At 41.9% G+C, this 17,134-nt stretch overlaps 1 protein-coding gene across 9 annotated transcripts in view; it reads left to right on the top strand.

The window, feature by feature from the left end:
* The window catches only part of KCNT1 (potassium sodium-activated channel subfamily T member 1), a 114,079-nt gene that overhangs the window by 57,818 nt on the left and 39,127 nt on the right, over positions 1-17,134 (top strand). For 5 of the 9 annotated variants that reach the window (XM_087880051.1, XM_087880052.1, XM_034425310.3 and 2 more), the window contains 2 exons: positions 7,942-7,983; positions 13,964-14,043. In XM_087880051.1, coding sequence (XP_087736177.1) covers positions 7,942-7,983; positions 13,964-14,043 — 122 coding nt within the window. The remainder of the gene's footprint in view (positions 1-7,941; positions 7,984-13,963; positions 14,044-17,134) is intronic. The other 4 variants (XM_034425307.3, XM_034425305.3, XM_034425308.3 and 1 more) reach the window with 1 other exon arrangement.

The raw sequence follows: 17,134 nt of genomic DNA, 5'->3' as shown, positions 1-17,134 counted from the left end.
GTCCATGGGGTCGCGATGGGTCGGACACGACTTCACAACTAATAACAACAAAAGATAGTTATGGTGATAGCTGGGATAATTGTAGGCCAATCTTATTTTTTTCTCTCTCTCTTTATCTGGAGGACTTTATTGTCCATGGCATAGAGGATGAAACCTGTTCTCCGTGCAGATGTCGTTGGACGCAACCCAGCAACATCTGGATGGCCACAAGTCTCTCTGCTTGCTGCTGAATCATTCATCCGCTGAAGCTGGAACAAGCTTCTGCAAAAAAATGAGGAGATTGTAACTGGCAGGGTTCAAGCAGAATTAATATTGAGCTGTTTGTCTTCCAAGAAATGCTTCACTCATTCAGTTCGAGTATCTTAAGAAAATAATAGAGCTGGAAGGGACCTTGGAGGTCTTCTAGTCCAACCCCTTCTCAGGCAGGAAACCCTTTGCCATTTCAGACAAACGATTGTCCAATCTCTTCTTGAAAACCTCCTTCCTTCCTTCCTCTTTTTCTTTCCTTACTCCCTAATGTTCTTCCTTCTTTCATTCCTCTTTTCCTCTCTTTTTCCTTCCTTTCTTCTTTCCTCTTTTTCTATCCATATTTCCTTATGTCCTGCCTTCTTTCATTCCTCTTTTCCACTCTTTTTCCTTCCTTCCTTCCTTCCTTCCTTCCTCTTTTTCTTTCCTTACTACATTATGTCCTTCCTTCTTTCCTTCCTTTTTTTCCTTCCTTCCTTCCTCTTTTTCTTTCCTTCTTTCCTTCCTCTTTTTCTTTCCTTACTCCTTTATGTCCTTCCTTCTTTCCTTCCTCTTTTTCCTTCCTTCTTCTTTTTCTTTCCTTACTCTTTTATGTCCTTCCTTCTTTCCTTCCTCTTTTTCCTTCCTTTCCTTCCTTCCTTCCTTCCTTCCTTCCTTCCTTCCTTCCTTCCTTCCTTCCTTCCTTCCTTCCTTCCATTACAGATGGGAAAATGTCACCTTCTCCAAATCCTGATTGGCATCTTATTTGTAAACACACACTCTTTCTGACACACGACCACCACATTGTCGAGACACACATTTTCTCCCTGGGTGGCACGGCAACTGACAACCCACCAACGGGCTCCAGATGGAGCTGTGAAGCGTGAATGTCCCGCGTTTCATTCCATCATCCTTTCTCAGTCATGTGCAGCCTCTTGTGTCTATTCAGTCCCAGATGCCTTTTTTTTTTTTGGTTTCTGAAAGCCTGATGGAGGAAGCTTCCGAGAGCAGGTAGTCCTCGGCTTACAACCACAATCGAGCCCAAAATTTCAGTCGCTAAGCGAAACACCAGTTAAGTGACTTTCGGCCCGTGTTACCAGCTTTCTGGCCACTGTTGTTAAGTGCATCTCTACGTTTATCAAGTTAGTAGCCCGGTCATTAAGTGAGTCTTCTAGTCCAACCCCCTGCCCAGGCAGGAAACCCTACACCACTTCAGACAAATGGTTATCCAACATCTTCTTAAAAACTTCCAGCGTTGGAGCATTCACAACTTCTGCAGGCAAGTTGTTCCACTGGTTCATAGTTCTAACTGTCAGGAAATTTCTCCTTAGTTCTAGGTTGCTTCTCTTCTTGATTAGTTTCCACCCATTGCTTCTTGTCCTGCCCTCGGGTGCTTTGGAGAATAGCTTGACTCCCTCTTCTTTGTGGCTGCCCCTGAGATATTGGAAGACTGCTATCATTTCACCCCTGGTCCTTCTCTTCATTAAACCAGACATACCCAGTTCCTGCAACCGTTCTTCATATGTTTTAGCCTCCTCCAGTCCCCTAATCTTGGGATGAGAAGCAAAAGTCTTCAAAGAGAAACCAGAAAGTCCAGTTGCCTTTTTAAAAATGCACCTTTGGGACAACTATGACCTGGATGACTGAGAATCTCCAAAGACATTCATCCCAGCCAGAGTTTCAGGACTGCAGTTAACTTTCCATAGAACCGAGGCTGGACAAATGCAATTAAGTCTGGAAAAAATTAAGAATGGCTTATCGTTTCAGCAGACTTTAAACCACTCCTCTGTGGTTGAAACTTCAAACCACGCTCCTCCCTCTGACTTTAAACCAGCACATCAGAGAATACCGTCCAAGTTCTCCAAAGTCCTGAGTGGCAACCTTGAGGGACAGGCTGTAATTTGCAAGCCTTGACCCTTTGATGGATGGGGGAAGAATGATTCCACCCATGTGAACAGACCTAGAAACTCAGTCTAATTAATTCAACCTAATTGTAAAGAAGACACGCCCATGATTCAGAAACTTGGTTTTCACTCGATCGCATCTCTTCTTGTGCCACATGCTGAAACTCAGTGCAAGTTGGTTGTGCTTTTTGGAAGTTTTTGTAGTGTCATTTGGGGCAGGAGAGGAGAGGGGGGCCGGATTGAATGGACACCTCCACAAGGTATATAATGCATACCGTGTTTCCCTGAAAATAAGACCCTGTCTTATATTTGTTTTGAACCCCAAAATAAGCGCTTGGCCTTATTTTCGGGGAGATCTTATTATTTTGGGGCACACAGAGCAAGATGGGGCTCCTCTTGCCATCTTACCTGATTTCCAGCTCTGTCTCCTGAACCCTAACCAGAGGAAATGGCAGGGACCAGCTGCACATTCATTTAAATATTTTCAGGGAGGGCTTATTTTTAGGGAAGGATTTATTTTTGGAGGAGGTCTTGTTTTCAGAGGAGGTCTTATTTCCAGGGAGGATTTATTTTTGGGGACGTCTTATTTTCGGGGAGGTCTTATTTTTGGAGGAGGTCTTATTTTCAGAGGTCTTATTTTCAGAGGAGGATTTATTTTCAGTGAGGGTCTTGTTTTTGGAGGAGATCTTATTTTCGGGGGAGGATTTATTTTCAGAGTAGGTCTTATTTTCGGGGGAGGTCTTATTTTCGGGAAAACACGGTACTTGGTAAAGATGTTACTCTCTCCAGCCAGAAAGGGAAGAAAACTAATCTTTTCTGAATTTGCAAATTTGGGAAGTTTCTGTGGGTTTTTTTTTTTCACCCTAGTGGGAAGGTCTCTGTGCTGTGGGAGGATAATGTAGTTGTTATCCTTTTTAGATTTCTTCTGTGCCTGTCAAAGGAACCCATTGATTTTTTCAGATGTAACTTCCTACAAAAGATGCATTAGCTGTCAACTGCTGACCTGTGCAATTGCACAGTTAAGGTGTTATTGCTTTCATTTGGACAAAAGCGTAGAGCAAGAATGAAACTGCATTTCATTCTGGAATTCAGGATCATCCCTGGGAAGCTCTGTGACTTATTTTCTTCCTTCCTTCCTTCCTTCCTTCCTTCCTTCCTTCCTTCCTTCCTTCCTTCCTTCCTTCCCTCCCTCCCTCCCTCCCTCCCTCTTCCTTTTCTTCAGTATCTTACAGTCGTTCCTTCCTTCCTCTCTCCCTCCCTATCATCCATCCATCCATCCATCCATCCACCCATCCATCCATCCATTGTTGTGATACCCAAAAAAAGAAAACCATGGTTTAAACAGTTCAGACTAGCTCAAATGTTATTTAAAAGGGCAGTGAAAAGAACTGGCCATTTTGTGGTTGCCCTAAACCTCTATTATTATTTTTAACAAAAATTCATCTTTTGAGCCTCTGAGAGCGATGGGATTTTGTGGCATCCACTAAAGATACTCAGTGCAGAGTAAAAGCCCTCCAGAGGGACATCTCATATGTGCTATTAAAACTGGGAAAGGGAGGCATTTACAAATAAATAAAGCCTCTGGGTTGAAAGACCTTTTAAACGAGGTGTCCTCCTGTTCTCTCCTGCAGCATCTAACAAAACTTTGCAAGCATCCAAGTGGAGCAGGAGACCCAGGTTAATCTGTGGTAGCTAAGTTACAGAATAACAGAGTTGGAAGGGACCTTGGAGGTCTTCTAGTCCAACCCCTGCTCAAACAGGAGCTGTTATGCCATTTCAAACAAATGATTGTCCAATCTCTTCTTAAAAACCTCTAGTGATGGAGCATCCACAATTTCTGGAGGCAAGTTGTTCCACTGGTTAATTGTTCTAACTGTCAGGAAACTTCTCCTTATTTCCAGGTTGAATCTCCCTTTGATAGGTTACCATCCGTTGCTTCTTGTCCTGCCTTTAGGTGCTTTGGAGAATAGCTTGACCCCCCTTTTCTCTGTGACAGCCACTCAAATATTGGAAGATTGCTATCGTATCTTCCCAAATAAATTCCCAGTGCAAATTGATTGTGTGGGTAAAAGCAACATAGTGTTGTGGCCAGCCACCAGGAACGTGGGGGCCAATGCTGGAAACTGGGGAAGGCTCTGATGGATGCTCTGAGTCGGACGCAGAGATAGAACCAGGGTCGCCCGACATGTCCCAGCCACTGGAGAGGCAGCTGCCTTTAGAGGCTGAGATGAGTGAGGAGGAAGAACAGCTGGGGCCTGTTCCAGATGCGCGTATGCACAGAGCAGTTAGGAGAGGAGAACAATGGAGGACAAGTACTCAACTTGGGAAGCAAAGCACACATGGACACTGAATGGCCCCTCCCTGGCTGGGGAATAAATAGAAGGAAAGGGGAGTGGTTGTCGTAGGAGACAACCATTCGTATTTCTGAAGATTTTGTTCATTGTCTTTCGTGCCACAGAGACTGCTTGCCAGAACTTTATTTGCAGCCTTTCAGCCTTGCAATTATTGCAAGGAACTGCAATAGGTCTGTTAGTGCAGTTAACTCTTTGAAGGACTATTGTCTGGACTTTTCGGTGTGTGAATGCAATTAATTCACAAGAGGTAAATAAAGAGGGGTTTTGATGACCAGGAGAGTCTGTTTCTTGCTTCTGCTGGGTCAGAGCACATTGTGAAGACACAGGAAGACAAAGTTACTGCCCTGTTTGTGTTGTGGTTCAATGAGAAGTGGGGAAGGACGCTTGAAAAAGGGGCAGCCATGGTTGCTTCAGACTGTTCAGAAAAAAAGATTCAGGGGAAAAGAACCTCCTGTATTTGGAGCTAGAAATGTTCCCGTTTTCACCCCTCCAGGCATTCGCTTCTGCTGAGCTCAGCTTGCAAAGACGGCCTTGCATAACCCTCTTGATTTTTTTTCCCAAATGCTGCTTAAAATTTCCCGTTATCTCCCTTCCTCCCAAGAATGACCTCTAGGTGGTTGGAAACTGAATTATGATTTAATAATCATCTTTGTGGTTTGAACTCCCTCTGCCCTGAACCACTTAAGCAGCAAACCAAGCTTTTCCGGATTTCTGATGTGCAAATTCATCGGGGAAACCCCAGAAATGTCCAAGAGTGTGGTCTAAGCATAGCATTTCCACCAAGTGGAAGTGAAGGGCTGTCCTGGAGAACAGGGGATTGACTTATTCTCCAAAACTCCAGAGGGCAGGACAAGAAGCAATTGGGGTACATCTTTAATGATGTACCCCAGAGGGTGGAACATCATTAAAGACAGTTCCAACTTAGAACTAAGGAGAAATTTCCTGACAGTGAGAACAATTAACCAGTGGGATGCCTTGCCTTCAGAAGCTGTGGGTGCTCTCCATCATGGGAGATTTTCAAGAAGAAGCTGGACAGGCACTTGGCCAGAATGATCTAAGGTCTTCTGCTTGAGCAGGAACTTGGATTAGAAGATCTCCAAGGTCCCTTCCAACTCTGTTATTCTATTAGTAACAGAGAGATTCAGAAATATGAAGGAATAGATTTAGGAACATGTCTCCAATCGAATGGAATGCTCCAACAGATTTAGCAGCATGTCCCTCCAATCGAGGGACGCGGTGGCTTAGTGGCTAAGACACTGAGCTTGCCGATCGAAAGGTCAGCAGTTCAGTGGTTCGAATCCCTAGTGCCGTGTAACAGGGTGAGCTCCCGTTCCTTGTCCCAGCTTCTACCAACCTAGCAGTTCGAAAGCACGTAAAAAAAAAATACAAGTAGAAAAATAGGGACCACTTTTGGTGGGAAGGTAACAGCGTTCCGTGCACCTTTGGCGTTGAGTCATGCCGGCCACATGACCACGGAGATGTCTTCGGACAATGCTGGCTCTTCGGCTTTGAAACGGAGATAAACACCGCCCCCTAGAGTTGGGAACGACTAGCACATATGTGCGAGGGGAACCTTTACCTCTTATCTTTTTACTCCAGTCGAAATGTATGTCTTCTACCTTTAGCGACAGAAATGAACAAGTTGACCCATACCTCTACAATTACTTCTTATTTCCAAACTGGATAATAATGGGCTTTTTTCTCACTGTGGCTCGCCATATGATCCCAGGGCAGTTTTTTATCTTCTTCCTGCTTAATTTTTCCTGACATATTCATACATGCAATATTAATAATTTTATTAAGCAGGAGGTTGGACTAGAAGACTCCAAAGTCCCTTCCAACCTTTCATTCTATTTTTCTATGTTTCTTCACTGCCTCCCTGCAACATAACCAGTAGCCAGCTATGTTTCTTCCCTTCCCTTCCCCTTTCATTTGTCCTCTCCTCTCCTCTCCTCTCCTCTCCTCTCCTTCCCTTCCCCTTTCATCTGTCCTTTCCTTTCCTTTCCCTTCCCTTCCCTTCTTTTTCCCTTCCCTTCCCTTCCTTTCCTTTCCTTTCCTTTCCTTTTCCTCCCTCCCTCCCTCCCTCCCTCTCTCTCTCTCTCTCTCTCTCTCTCTCTCTCTCTCTCTCTCTCTCTCTTTCTCTCCCCACTTCCAGGGGCTCAACATATAAAATTTAAACGACCTGCTTGCAGAAATAACACAATTGCAAAATAAATGCACACAAATGCACACGCTTTTAAGAGGATGTTCTGGGGTGGGGAACAATGAGGGACTTCCTTGCACAATAAATAAACATGTTCCTCTGTGAATTACCACCGTTTTAAACATCCGTTGGCTTGCAAGGAAGTCTCGCTGCCCTCAAAACAGAGGCTGATTTCCTAAATCCGAAGAGTGACAAAGCAACGCTGTGAATTTTAACAGAGCACACTTAACGACCCATCTAGATATGCACGCATAAAGTAGGGAGAATGGTTTTGCACTGCTCCAGATTTTCTTCTTCCTGGTTGACCGGGAGACTGAATTAAACGAGAAACTTGAATTAATTCATTAAACTTTTCTAATTTTGGCATCGTTCCTTTCCGTCGAGGCTCGTGCAGCCTTATGACCAGTTCACAAGATTCCTTTGGTGGTTGATGGAAAAAGAATTAGCATTTCGTGTTGAACTCAAACTCCTTACGACTTCATTGGGGCGTTGATGGTTACATTTGTGTTTTCTTAGTACGAAGTTGTAGACCTCTTGTCTTCTTTTGGGAAACTTCCTCAATGTCCCAATCTGGCTTATAATTTCCTAATGTGTCTCCTATCAAAATATTAGCCGGCTTCACAAAAGGGGGAAGCAAATTCTTTACTCCGTTTAATAATACATGATTGTTTCTTAATAGTTCATCTTAAGTAGTTAATAGTTTATTCTTAAAGTAGAATAAAGCAGTACCTCTCTTAAAGTAAAGTAGAAAACCTTGTTGTTCTTTTGAGTTCTAGACTTTGGTACATTCATCCTTAACTAGATATAGGTACTCCTCGACTTACGACCACAATTGAGCCCCATGTTTCTGCCGTTAAGTGAGTTTTGCCCCATTTTATGACTTTCTCTGCCACCATTGTTCAGCCAATCAGCACTGTTGTCAACTCAGTAGCATGGTTGTTAAGTGAATCTGGTTTCCCCCATTGACGTGGCTTGTCCGAAGGTCGCCTGGGCACACTGCGACTGCCATAAATGCGAGTCAGTTACTGATTTTGGTTGCATAAAGATGCTGCAACGGTCATAAGTGTGAAAAATAGTCCGAAGACACTTTTTTCCAGTGTCGTTGTAACTTCAAACAGTCGCTTAAACGAAATGTTGTAAGTCAAAGACTACCTGTACACTGCAAATGTCCAGAAATCCCTCCATATATATATATATATTTGTCAGTATGTATTTTCTTTTTCTCTTTAATCTTCCTTATGCCCTGTGTTCTTAGGCCACATAATGAAGATTTCAGCATGGATTCATCACTTTCACAGTAAGTTAGCTTCAAACAACTGCATGTGCTGGGAAATGTGGCATTGATGCTCTGGCTAAGGGAAGGAATGGCTCAGTGCTTTCCTTAACTACTGCGGACTTAAGTCGGCTTAAAAGTTCGCTTCCCCTTTGCGAGAAACGAGCATGATGGGAAACATAGTTCTCTGAGGAGATAGACGCCATGCTTGTGGCGAATTCTGCATACCTTCCGGATTCGGTTCCTGTGAGAGAAGTTGAAATAATAACTTATATGAAATGGATTGCAGATAATGCTGTCAAACACCAGGGAAATCAGGAGATCCGTTCAGTTCGAATGGATGGGAAGATATATTGCAAGTTTATGCCGTCTACAAGAATCTGAACTACTAACAGCCAAGGGAAATGAGCGGGAGATAACAATAGAAGGAATTCAAGGTGGGCTGGGCTTAGATCCTAGATGGACATGAAGGGATTCATGACTAATGATGCGTTTGACACTCTTCCTCGGATTCAGCTTGGTCATCTCCTACAAATGCTCTGCTCCCGATCTCAGATTAAGCTGGGTTTGTTTAAAATCACAGTTTGGTTACAGAAGGCATAGATAGCCACTCAGCTGACGTCACACTAAGCCAGAAAACAATGTGCTTCAATATATGGTGTGGAATCAAAGTTAAAGTCACGGTTTTCTCATTACGGTGCTCTGAACTATATAAACTTTTAGTTAGCCTGTTTGCACATTTATCTTCAGTTTAACCTTCTTGGCTCATTATAAAGTATATTTAAAGTTTTCATGTTTCTTAGATTCCCAGACAAAATTATAAATATAGGATTCTTTTGCTGGGACACCTAAAAATTCCATTAGTAGTTGATTCCTAAGGCTACCTTGTAATTATCATTATTTAGATGTATTGACTGAGTGGTGTGGTGGCCTAGTGGTAAAGACATTCGCCTCCCATTCAGAAGGTTGAGGGTTTGATCCTAGGTAGCGGCGAAGTTTCTCTCCCTTAGAGCACAAAGAAAAAATATCTGCTGGGAACTTGGTGTGGCATCAGGAAGGGCATCCGGCCAGTAAACGCTCAGCTCCCTCCAGTTACCATGACTCTGTCCTGAATTAAGGGATTATAGGATCGTAAAAAGGGAGAGGAATTTTATTTAGATGGATTGACTGCTCAACTCTAGTGCACTTTCACTGAGAAGTATTTAGTTTGACACGTAATGTTCAGTTAGTTATAATCCCTCTCTCCAGAATTTTGATGAGAAAAGGACATCAGGGTGATGGAATTCCTATTTTTCAATCTGTGTCAGTTTCAAGTATTTTCATTGCTGATCCTTTGTGTCTTGTTTGTGGATGTGTTTGCTAGGGGAAACAATATCCAAGTATTTGTTCTGAACTAAGTACACAAATTTATAGTCATTTGATTCCCCCCCAAACGAGACTTTTTTTTAACGTGGACTGTCTCCGAAAATATCGATTGCGGTTGATGTTTTCCTTAGCTGAGAATGATTGCAGAACTGAAAGAATGAGAGCTGAAAATAGAGCTGCATTTAATTTGCAGGGGGGGAAAAAAATACATCCCTGAGTATTCTTTAGGAAGACCTCTTGTCTTTTCATATAACCCTCAACTTGTCAGTAATCCTCACTCGGTATCCCCACTAACTGCATTTCCCAGAATTCTTCGGAGAAGCGCCTTCCACAAGTTTGTTCCAACACAACCTAGGTCTATTTGCCTAGCTATTCAGGCTTTCATTTTTAATTTTCTTCCCCAATATACCTTTTACTGTTTTGATTGAGGAGTGAAGAACCATCCATCAACCAACGTTCCACCGAAAGGTAAGATGAGGTTTCCGTTGTTTTGGCTCCTGGTTATTAATGCAAATGTTTTTCAACAAGACGAAGGGTTTGAGGAACGTCGATTCTCCACAGCGAGAGTTTTATTCGCACGGACTCGGATCAATGGAGGAACATTGATGGATTGCTGTGGAAGGGCCACGACAACATTTGTGGCCCTTTGTAGAGGGAATAGAATAGAATAGAATAGAATAGAATAGAATAGAATAGAATAGAATAGAATAGAATAGAACAGAACAGAGAATGGAATGGAACGGAACAGAGTAGAATAGAATTGAAATTATGAATGGAATGGAATGGAATGGAATAGAATAGAATAGAGAACGAAATGGAATGGAATGGAATGGAATGGAATGGAATGGAATGGAATGGAATAGAATAGAATAGAATAGAATAGAATAGAATAGAATAGAATAGAATAGAATAGAATAGAATAGAATAGAATAGAAATTATGAATGGAATGGAATGGAATGGAATGGAATGGAATGGAATGGAATGGAATAGAGAACGGAACGGAACAGAACGGAACGGAACGGAACGGAACAGAACAGAACAGAACAGAATAGAAATTATGAATGGAATGGAATGGAATGGAATGGAATGGAATGGAATAGAATAGAATAGAATAGAGAACGAAATGGAATGGAATGGAATGGAATGGAATGGAATGGAATAGAATAGAATAGAATAGAATAGAATAGAATAGAATAGAATAGAATAGAAATTATGAATGGAATGGAATGGAATGGAATAGAGAACAGAACGGAACGGAACAGAACGGAACAGAACAGAACAGAACAGAACAGAACAGAACAGAATAGAATAGAAATTATGAATGGAATGGAATGGAATGGAATAGAATAGAATAGAGAACGAAATGGAATGGAATGGAATGGAATGGAATGGAATGGAATGGAATAGAATAGAATAGAATAGAATAGAATAGAATAGAATAGAATAGAATAACAGAGTTGGAAGGGAGCTTGGAGGTCTTCTAGTCCAACCCTACACCACTTCAGACAAATGGTTATCCAACATCTTACGTGATCAAGCAATGAGGACGACGTTCAGAAAGTTTTAAAAACCTGCAGCTAAACTCATCAGACATTATCAAGGATCTATTAACTCTCACCAACCACAGTAATTGTGTTTTCTGGGGAAAACCACCAGAAAATGGCAGCTTTCTTTCTTTCGAGCTCAAATATAACTATTCTCTTGGTTCCATTTTCTCCAAAAGGCAATATTCTTGATTAAAAATGGGTGAAATGAGACAAAAACAATTGCATTTCTAATCGAGTTCCTGTCTCTGTTTTTTTCCCCCCTAAACTCAGCTTCTTCCGTTCTGTTTTGCCCATTTAAAACGTGTGTATAAAATGTGTTTTCTTAACATATATCCCTTGCTGATTTTTCCTCTAATGCGTTTGGAGTGCAGATGCATATTTTGCTGTGGACTTAATGGACTCATTCTTACACATGTTTTGTGGTGGTGTGCAGAGAAGTTGAATCAAACATCACTTAAAAGATCCTTAAGGGACATTCTGTCAACGTACGAAATTCAGTTATGGTTAACCTTGGTTGGTGGATTGTGGTTTTTCTAGTGCAAGCCCAGCTTATTTAGAGAGTGCATTGCTTTGTGTGAAACAAGAGATCTAGTAACTAGGACTGAGCGTGTGTAATGAATATCAGCTTCGGCATTCATCGCACCCTTGCAAAAAGTAGATTTCAGTGTGCAAGTGTGTTCAGCAATTTTTAAAACAGGAAGGCCTTCAAAGTACAAAGAACATGTTTCTCTTCCTTGCCCCATCCATGAGGGGTGAGACAGTTTTGCCGTATTGCAAAACTATTGTTATCTGTATGCAATCAGGTCTTCATTTTGGTGTCAACTCGCAAAGCATCCCTGGCCTGCTCTTGAGTTGCGGTAAGCAAAGAGAGTGGGAAACAGACAAAACAGCATGGCAGCCAAAGAGAGATGCACATTCCAGACTTATCTCTCTCAAGGCTGTCTCCCAGGGTTACCCACAGCGGCTGGAGGGGAGTGGTCTCTACAACCTGCGAAATTGCTCTGTTGGAGAATGTGATTGATGACACACCCTGGGGGGAGGGGGGAAACAGAGTCATGATGGGGCGTAAATTATGTAGGGTCAGAGCTGGCTTCACTTGGGAACCTGCCGACATGAAGCTCCTAATAAATAATCCTGATATCTGGTATGGAAGGGAAAGGAAGGGGAGAGAAAGGGAGGGAGGGGAGAGAAGAGAGTAAAGTAGAAGATAATAATAGAGTAGAGTAAAGTGGAGTGGAATGGAATGGAATGGAATGGATGTCAACTCTGGAGCTGGCCTGACGGAGGCCATTTTGAATCTCCACGAGTGCCACAATGGAGATGAGGGTTAGGGAGGAGGGAATAGTGATAACTGGGGTTTGGTAGCCAAAACAAAATTCTTTCCCTTGTGAACCAAGGACATTCTCACAAGTGGCTAAAGAAAGGAGGAGTGATGTTGCCCAAGCAATCGGGTTGCACCTTGATTGGACCAGGTGGCTGATAGTTTGGGACAAGGGGGAAAAATGTTTACTTTTAATTAAGTGAAAACCACAGGAACCTTTAGAGTCGGTTTTCACCACCCTGTGCCAATATGATATATCCAATACATTTATTCTTTGAGGAACCTACCTGCCTCGGAGTTCTGTTTGCTATGGGTGTATTACTTGGAACCCTGACATTAAACAGAACGGAATGGAATAGAAAATGGAAAATAGAAAATAATAAAACATAGAAAGTAGAATAGAATATGGAATGGAGAACATAACAGAATTAGAATACTTTATTTGGCCAAGTGTGGTTATACACTCAAGGAATTAGAGTTGTAAATAAGCTACAGTTGTAAATAAGTTGTAAATTATCTATTTTCTCCCTCCTATTCATAATGCCACTTGGGAATGTTCAGATAAACGAGTGAACAACAAATCAAAAGAAAACAGCTCATCACATCCTGAGAATTCTTGCTCAGGAACCAAGACTGTTATTTGCGGGTTTTTGTTTTTTTAAAAAAAGTTGATTTATTTTCCTTGTCTTGCGATAGGTGTTACATTTTGATCGTAACTAACGAGCTTGTGCTCCACTTTGCATTGATTAAAAAAAAGGGTGTTTTTTTTTCTTTCAAAGAACTATTTTTCTCTCTTGATTGTTTGAACGCTGCCGTTAGCAAAGATAACACTGATTGATATTCCTGATTACTCAATAATTAAAATGTAAAAGAGTGTCATGGTGCTTAACATACTTTTCAAAGCCCTAAGCACCCCAATGCAAATTTTCTTCCCTCCACAGATATTGTACAATGATGGTCAGATTTGATGCTTTGTTTTACCAAGGTTTTATATCATTTTATCCCTTTTTTTAAAAAAAAAAGTCACAAAAATGTGTGTTCCTTGACCACACATATCTTGACAATGTTCACTGGATGTGTCTAGGAGATCAGTTTCAAACCTAACACCCTTATTCACACCATGTGCTAAAATGGGTTTGTTTAAACTTTATTAGATTATTATTATTATTTTTTTGGAGGTTTAATTTTTTTTTTTTTGCTTTAATTTATATGCTGCCCTTTTCCGGAGACTCAGGGTGGCTTACAATGTGCTAAGCAATAGGCTTCATACTTTTGTATATTTATACAAAGTCAGCTTATTGCCCCCACAATCTGGGTCCTCATTTTACCTACCTTTGAAAGGATGGAAGGCTGAGTCAACCTTGAGCCTGGTGAGATTTGAACTTGCAGTAATTGCAAGCAGCAGATGTTAATAACAGTGCTTTAGTCCACTGTACTACCAGGCTCTTACTTGTTGTGATTGGGTTCATTTATAGTTCAGAAGCCCAGAAAGTGGATTAATTAAATTACCAGTTGTGCAAATATATAGCCATTTATAGCATCTTTCAGCCTGATTCCATTTTGCATGATGCCCTCCCCAAGTCTAACAATTTCTAATCAATGTTTGAACTCAGAAACCTTTTGAGAGAACGGCTAAAAAAAAGAGATATCACATTCTTTGTGCCGGAGCAGATTCAATCTTGCCTCCGTCGCTTGAGACGAAATTTCCAATTGGGATCTGAAATGAAATCTCACTTGTTCTATTTTTTTTTCTTCTTCTTATCCTGGCAGGGTTGAAGTGGAGTTTTACGTCAATGAGAACACCTTTAAAGAACGTCTAAAACTATTCTTCATCAAAAACCAACGATCGAGTAAGTGTCGGTGCTAACATATTTCAAGCCAATTCATGATGCGATCATCGGTGGTTTAATTTGCTCCCCACAAACTCTAACGTGGTTTGTTTGGGTCTGGGTTAGTGTCAGGTCCAAAGCCCAGAATGACACGTAATTCTTCCAAGTTGAGTTCTTTATTGTTTCAAACCTGTAGACAGAATCTTGACAGGCTCAAGTATTTGCATCTGCAATATACTATGGGAACTATTAGGGAGACGCTGTCTTCGCCCTCTATCTCATACACATATCTGAGCTGAGCCGCCTCTTGCTCCTCTTGGATGCATTGCCTTCCTCCTGGAGATCCACCTCCTTGCTACATTCCATCACATTTATTTATTTATTTATTGATTTGATTTGATTTGATTTCTATACCGCCCTACTCCCGAAGGACTCAGGGCGGTGCACAGCCAAACAATAAAACACATACATACAAAATTTAAAAGTAGAATAAAATCAAATTAAATAATTTTGGCCCCGACAAATTTAAAACCCCAAACTTTTAAAACCAATTTAAAATTGAATGTATAAAATACTAAAAGATATTTAAAAATTAAAAATCTTTTATAAAAGAGGGAGAAAATTAGGCCAGGCCCGCCTGGTGAAATAGTAAGGTCTTTAAAGCGCGGCGGAAGGTGCGCAGATCCGGGATCCTCCGTATCTCTGGGGGGAGCTCGTTCCAGATAGTAGGTGCCCCCACAGAGAAGTCTCTCCCCCTGGGGGCCGCCAGTCAGCATCTACATCATGTGTAGATCTCAACTCCCAGAATCTCTCAGCCACCATGAATGGACAAACTCCCAACATTCATCAGCTGCTGTGTGCGGTCTTCAACTCTCAGCATTTCTCAGTCCCCATGGGTCAACCAGGAATGACACATGGCGATTCTTCTGAAAAACGGCCTGAAAACAGCCCGAAAAATGGTCTGGAAAACGGCCTGAAAATGGCTCAAAACCCAGGCATGCACGCACTGGCCAGCTGGTCTTCAGGCTTCCGGTGCTCCAGCACACGCATATGCATGCACATTCCGGTTTGGACACTTGGTGCCAAAAAGGTGTCCCTGCCTCCTGGGGACCCACCTCCTCGCTGAGTTAGGGTGTCTTGCAAAATGCATCGATTTGATTTGGATGTCCAAAAGACATCGACGCCTTATCTGAATTATTATTAATATTATTATTTTAATTTGATTTATATGCCGCCCTTCTCCGGAGACTCAGGGTGGCTTACAGTGTGCTCAGCAATAGCCTTCATCCTAAAAAGTCAGCTTATTGCCCCCACAACTGGGTCCTCAATTTACCTACCTTAGAAAGGATGGAAGGCTGAGTCAACCTTGAGCTTTGGCGAGATTCGAACCTGCAGTAATTGCAGGCAGCTGGTCTTAATAACCAGCTTAATAACAGGGTGCCTTAGACCACTGTACTACCAAGGCTCTTTCCCAAATCCTGACCAGCTTCCGATGCTTCTCATTTCGGGTTATAAGAACAGCAGCTGCCGTGTCATCTCCAGCTTTCTTTCTTTCGTGACATCTGCAAACGAAAGTCTTGGAAGAACGACAGGTTTCGAAATGAACACACGTCCGCGTCTTTTTCTAAAAGAGATGTTCCCAAAGATAGATGAGAGAGAGAGAGAGAGAGACCAAGCCGACAATCACACTTCTAATCAGGACATTTGGAGCTGATCAAACTGTGGGATTATTATTATTATTTTTTTAAGACTCGCTGTCTGTTTTGCGGGGATGAAAAAGCAGCTTTCGATGCCGGCATGTGGAATTTTAATTTATTTATTTTTTTTAATTAGAGAAAATTGCAGGAGAATTAGAAAAAAAAAAGGGTGGGCGGGATGCTAAGGAAGATCCGTCTGTCTTTGAAATGTGAAAAGCGTTTGATTTCTCGCCTCGGTGGAGGCAAGTACCGCCAGATTCTGCCAAGGGGTTTAATTGATCTTTATAAAAAGAAGCAATCAATCCTTTATTGCAAAATGACTCATTTGGTTTCACACTTCCCTGCTTAGGAATTTGAATTATCGGTTGTTGTTCCTGGTTGCCTTATTTCGGATTTTAAGCTATTTTTCTTTTTGCTAGCACTCAGTCTTCGGTGGATGGGTGCTGTTTTAGGAAAACGCAGCAATTTGTAGCTGCAAGGCTTGGTTCTTTTCAGTGGCTTCCAGTTTTCCACTGAGTCCTGCCTAGCAACAATGTACTGGGCGTGAAATGTGTATAAGGTAAAGGTAAAGGTTCCCCTTGCACATATGTGCTAGTCATTCCTGACTCTGGGGGTTGGGGGCAGTGCTCATCTCTGTTTCAAAGCCGAAGAGCCAGCGCTGTCCGAAGACGTCTCCGTGGTCATGTAACCGGCATGACTAAACGCCGAAGGCGCACGGAACGCTGTTACCTTCCCACTAAAGGTGGTCCCTATTTTTCTACTTGCATTTTTTTACGTGCTTTCAAACTGCTAGGTTGGCAGAAGCTGGGACAAGTCACGGGAGCTCATCCCGTTATGCGGCACTAGAGATTCGAACTGCTGAACTGCCAACCTTTCAATCGACAAGCTCAGTGTCTTAGCCACTGAGCCACTGCATCCCTCTATATATATTATATATATATATAAATAAATGTGTATATAGGTGTTGATTTCCCCTATATATCTTTGGGGAATTCCTGATTGAAGGACCTGCCTCTACTATGAGTTCAACTTTTCCTTGTCATCTTTTGAGTTCAACTTTTCCTTGTGGTTTTGTGTCTTGCAACCCTGTTGTGGTTATTTTTTTAATCTTCTTCGATTCGTTGACTTGTTCTCCATCTCTTCCGCCAAGGAAGCTGTTCTGCTGTTGCATGCAATCTTGCCTAAATTGGATATGATAAGCAGAAATTGAATTTGGAAGGAAGAGTGAGCTAAGCTGGGAGGCTAGAACAACTCAGAAGAAGACAGAGACAAAGAAGAAGGGGTCAACCTGTTCTCCAAAGCACCTGAAGGCTGGACAAGAAGCAACAGATGGAAACTAATCCTAGAACTAAGGAGAAATTTCCTGACAGTTAGAATAATTAACCAGTGGAACAACTTGCCTCCAGAAGTTGTGA

This window comes from Pantherophis guttatus, chromosome 16 (genome assembly GCF_059756535.1).
Source record: "Pantherophis guttatus breed Tessera chromosome 16, ASM5975653v1, whole genome shotgun sequence".
In the NCBI taxonomy this organism is placed as follows: Eukaryota; Metazoa; Chordata; class Lepidosauria; order Squamata; family Colubridae; genus Pantherophis; species Pantherophis guttatus.
This window is presented reverse-complemented; position numbering and strand designations above follow the sequence as displayed.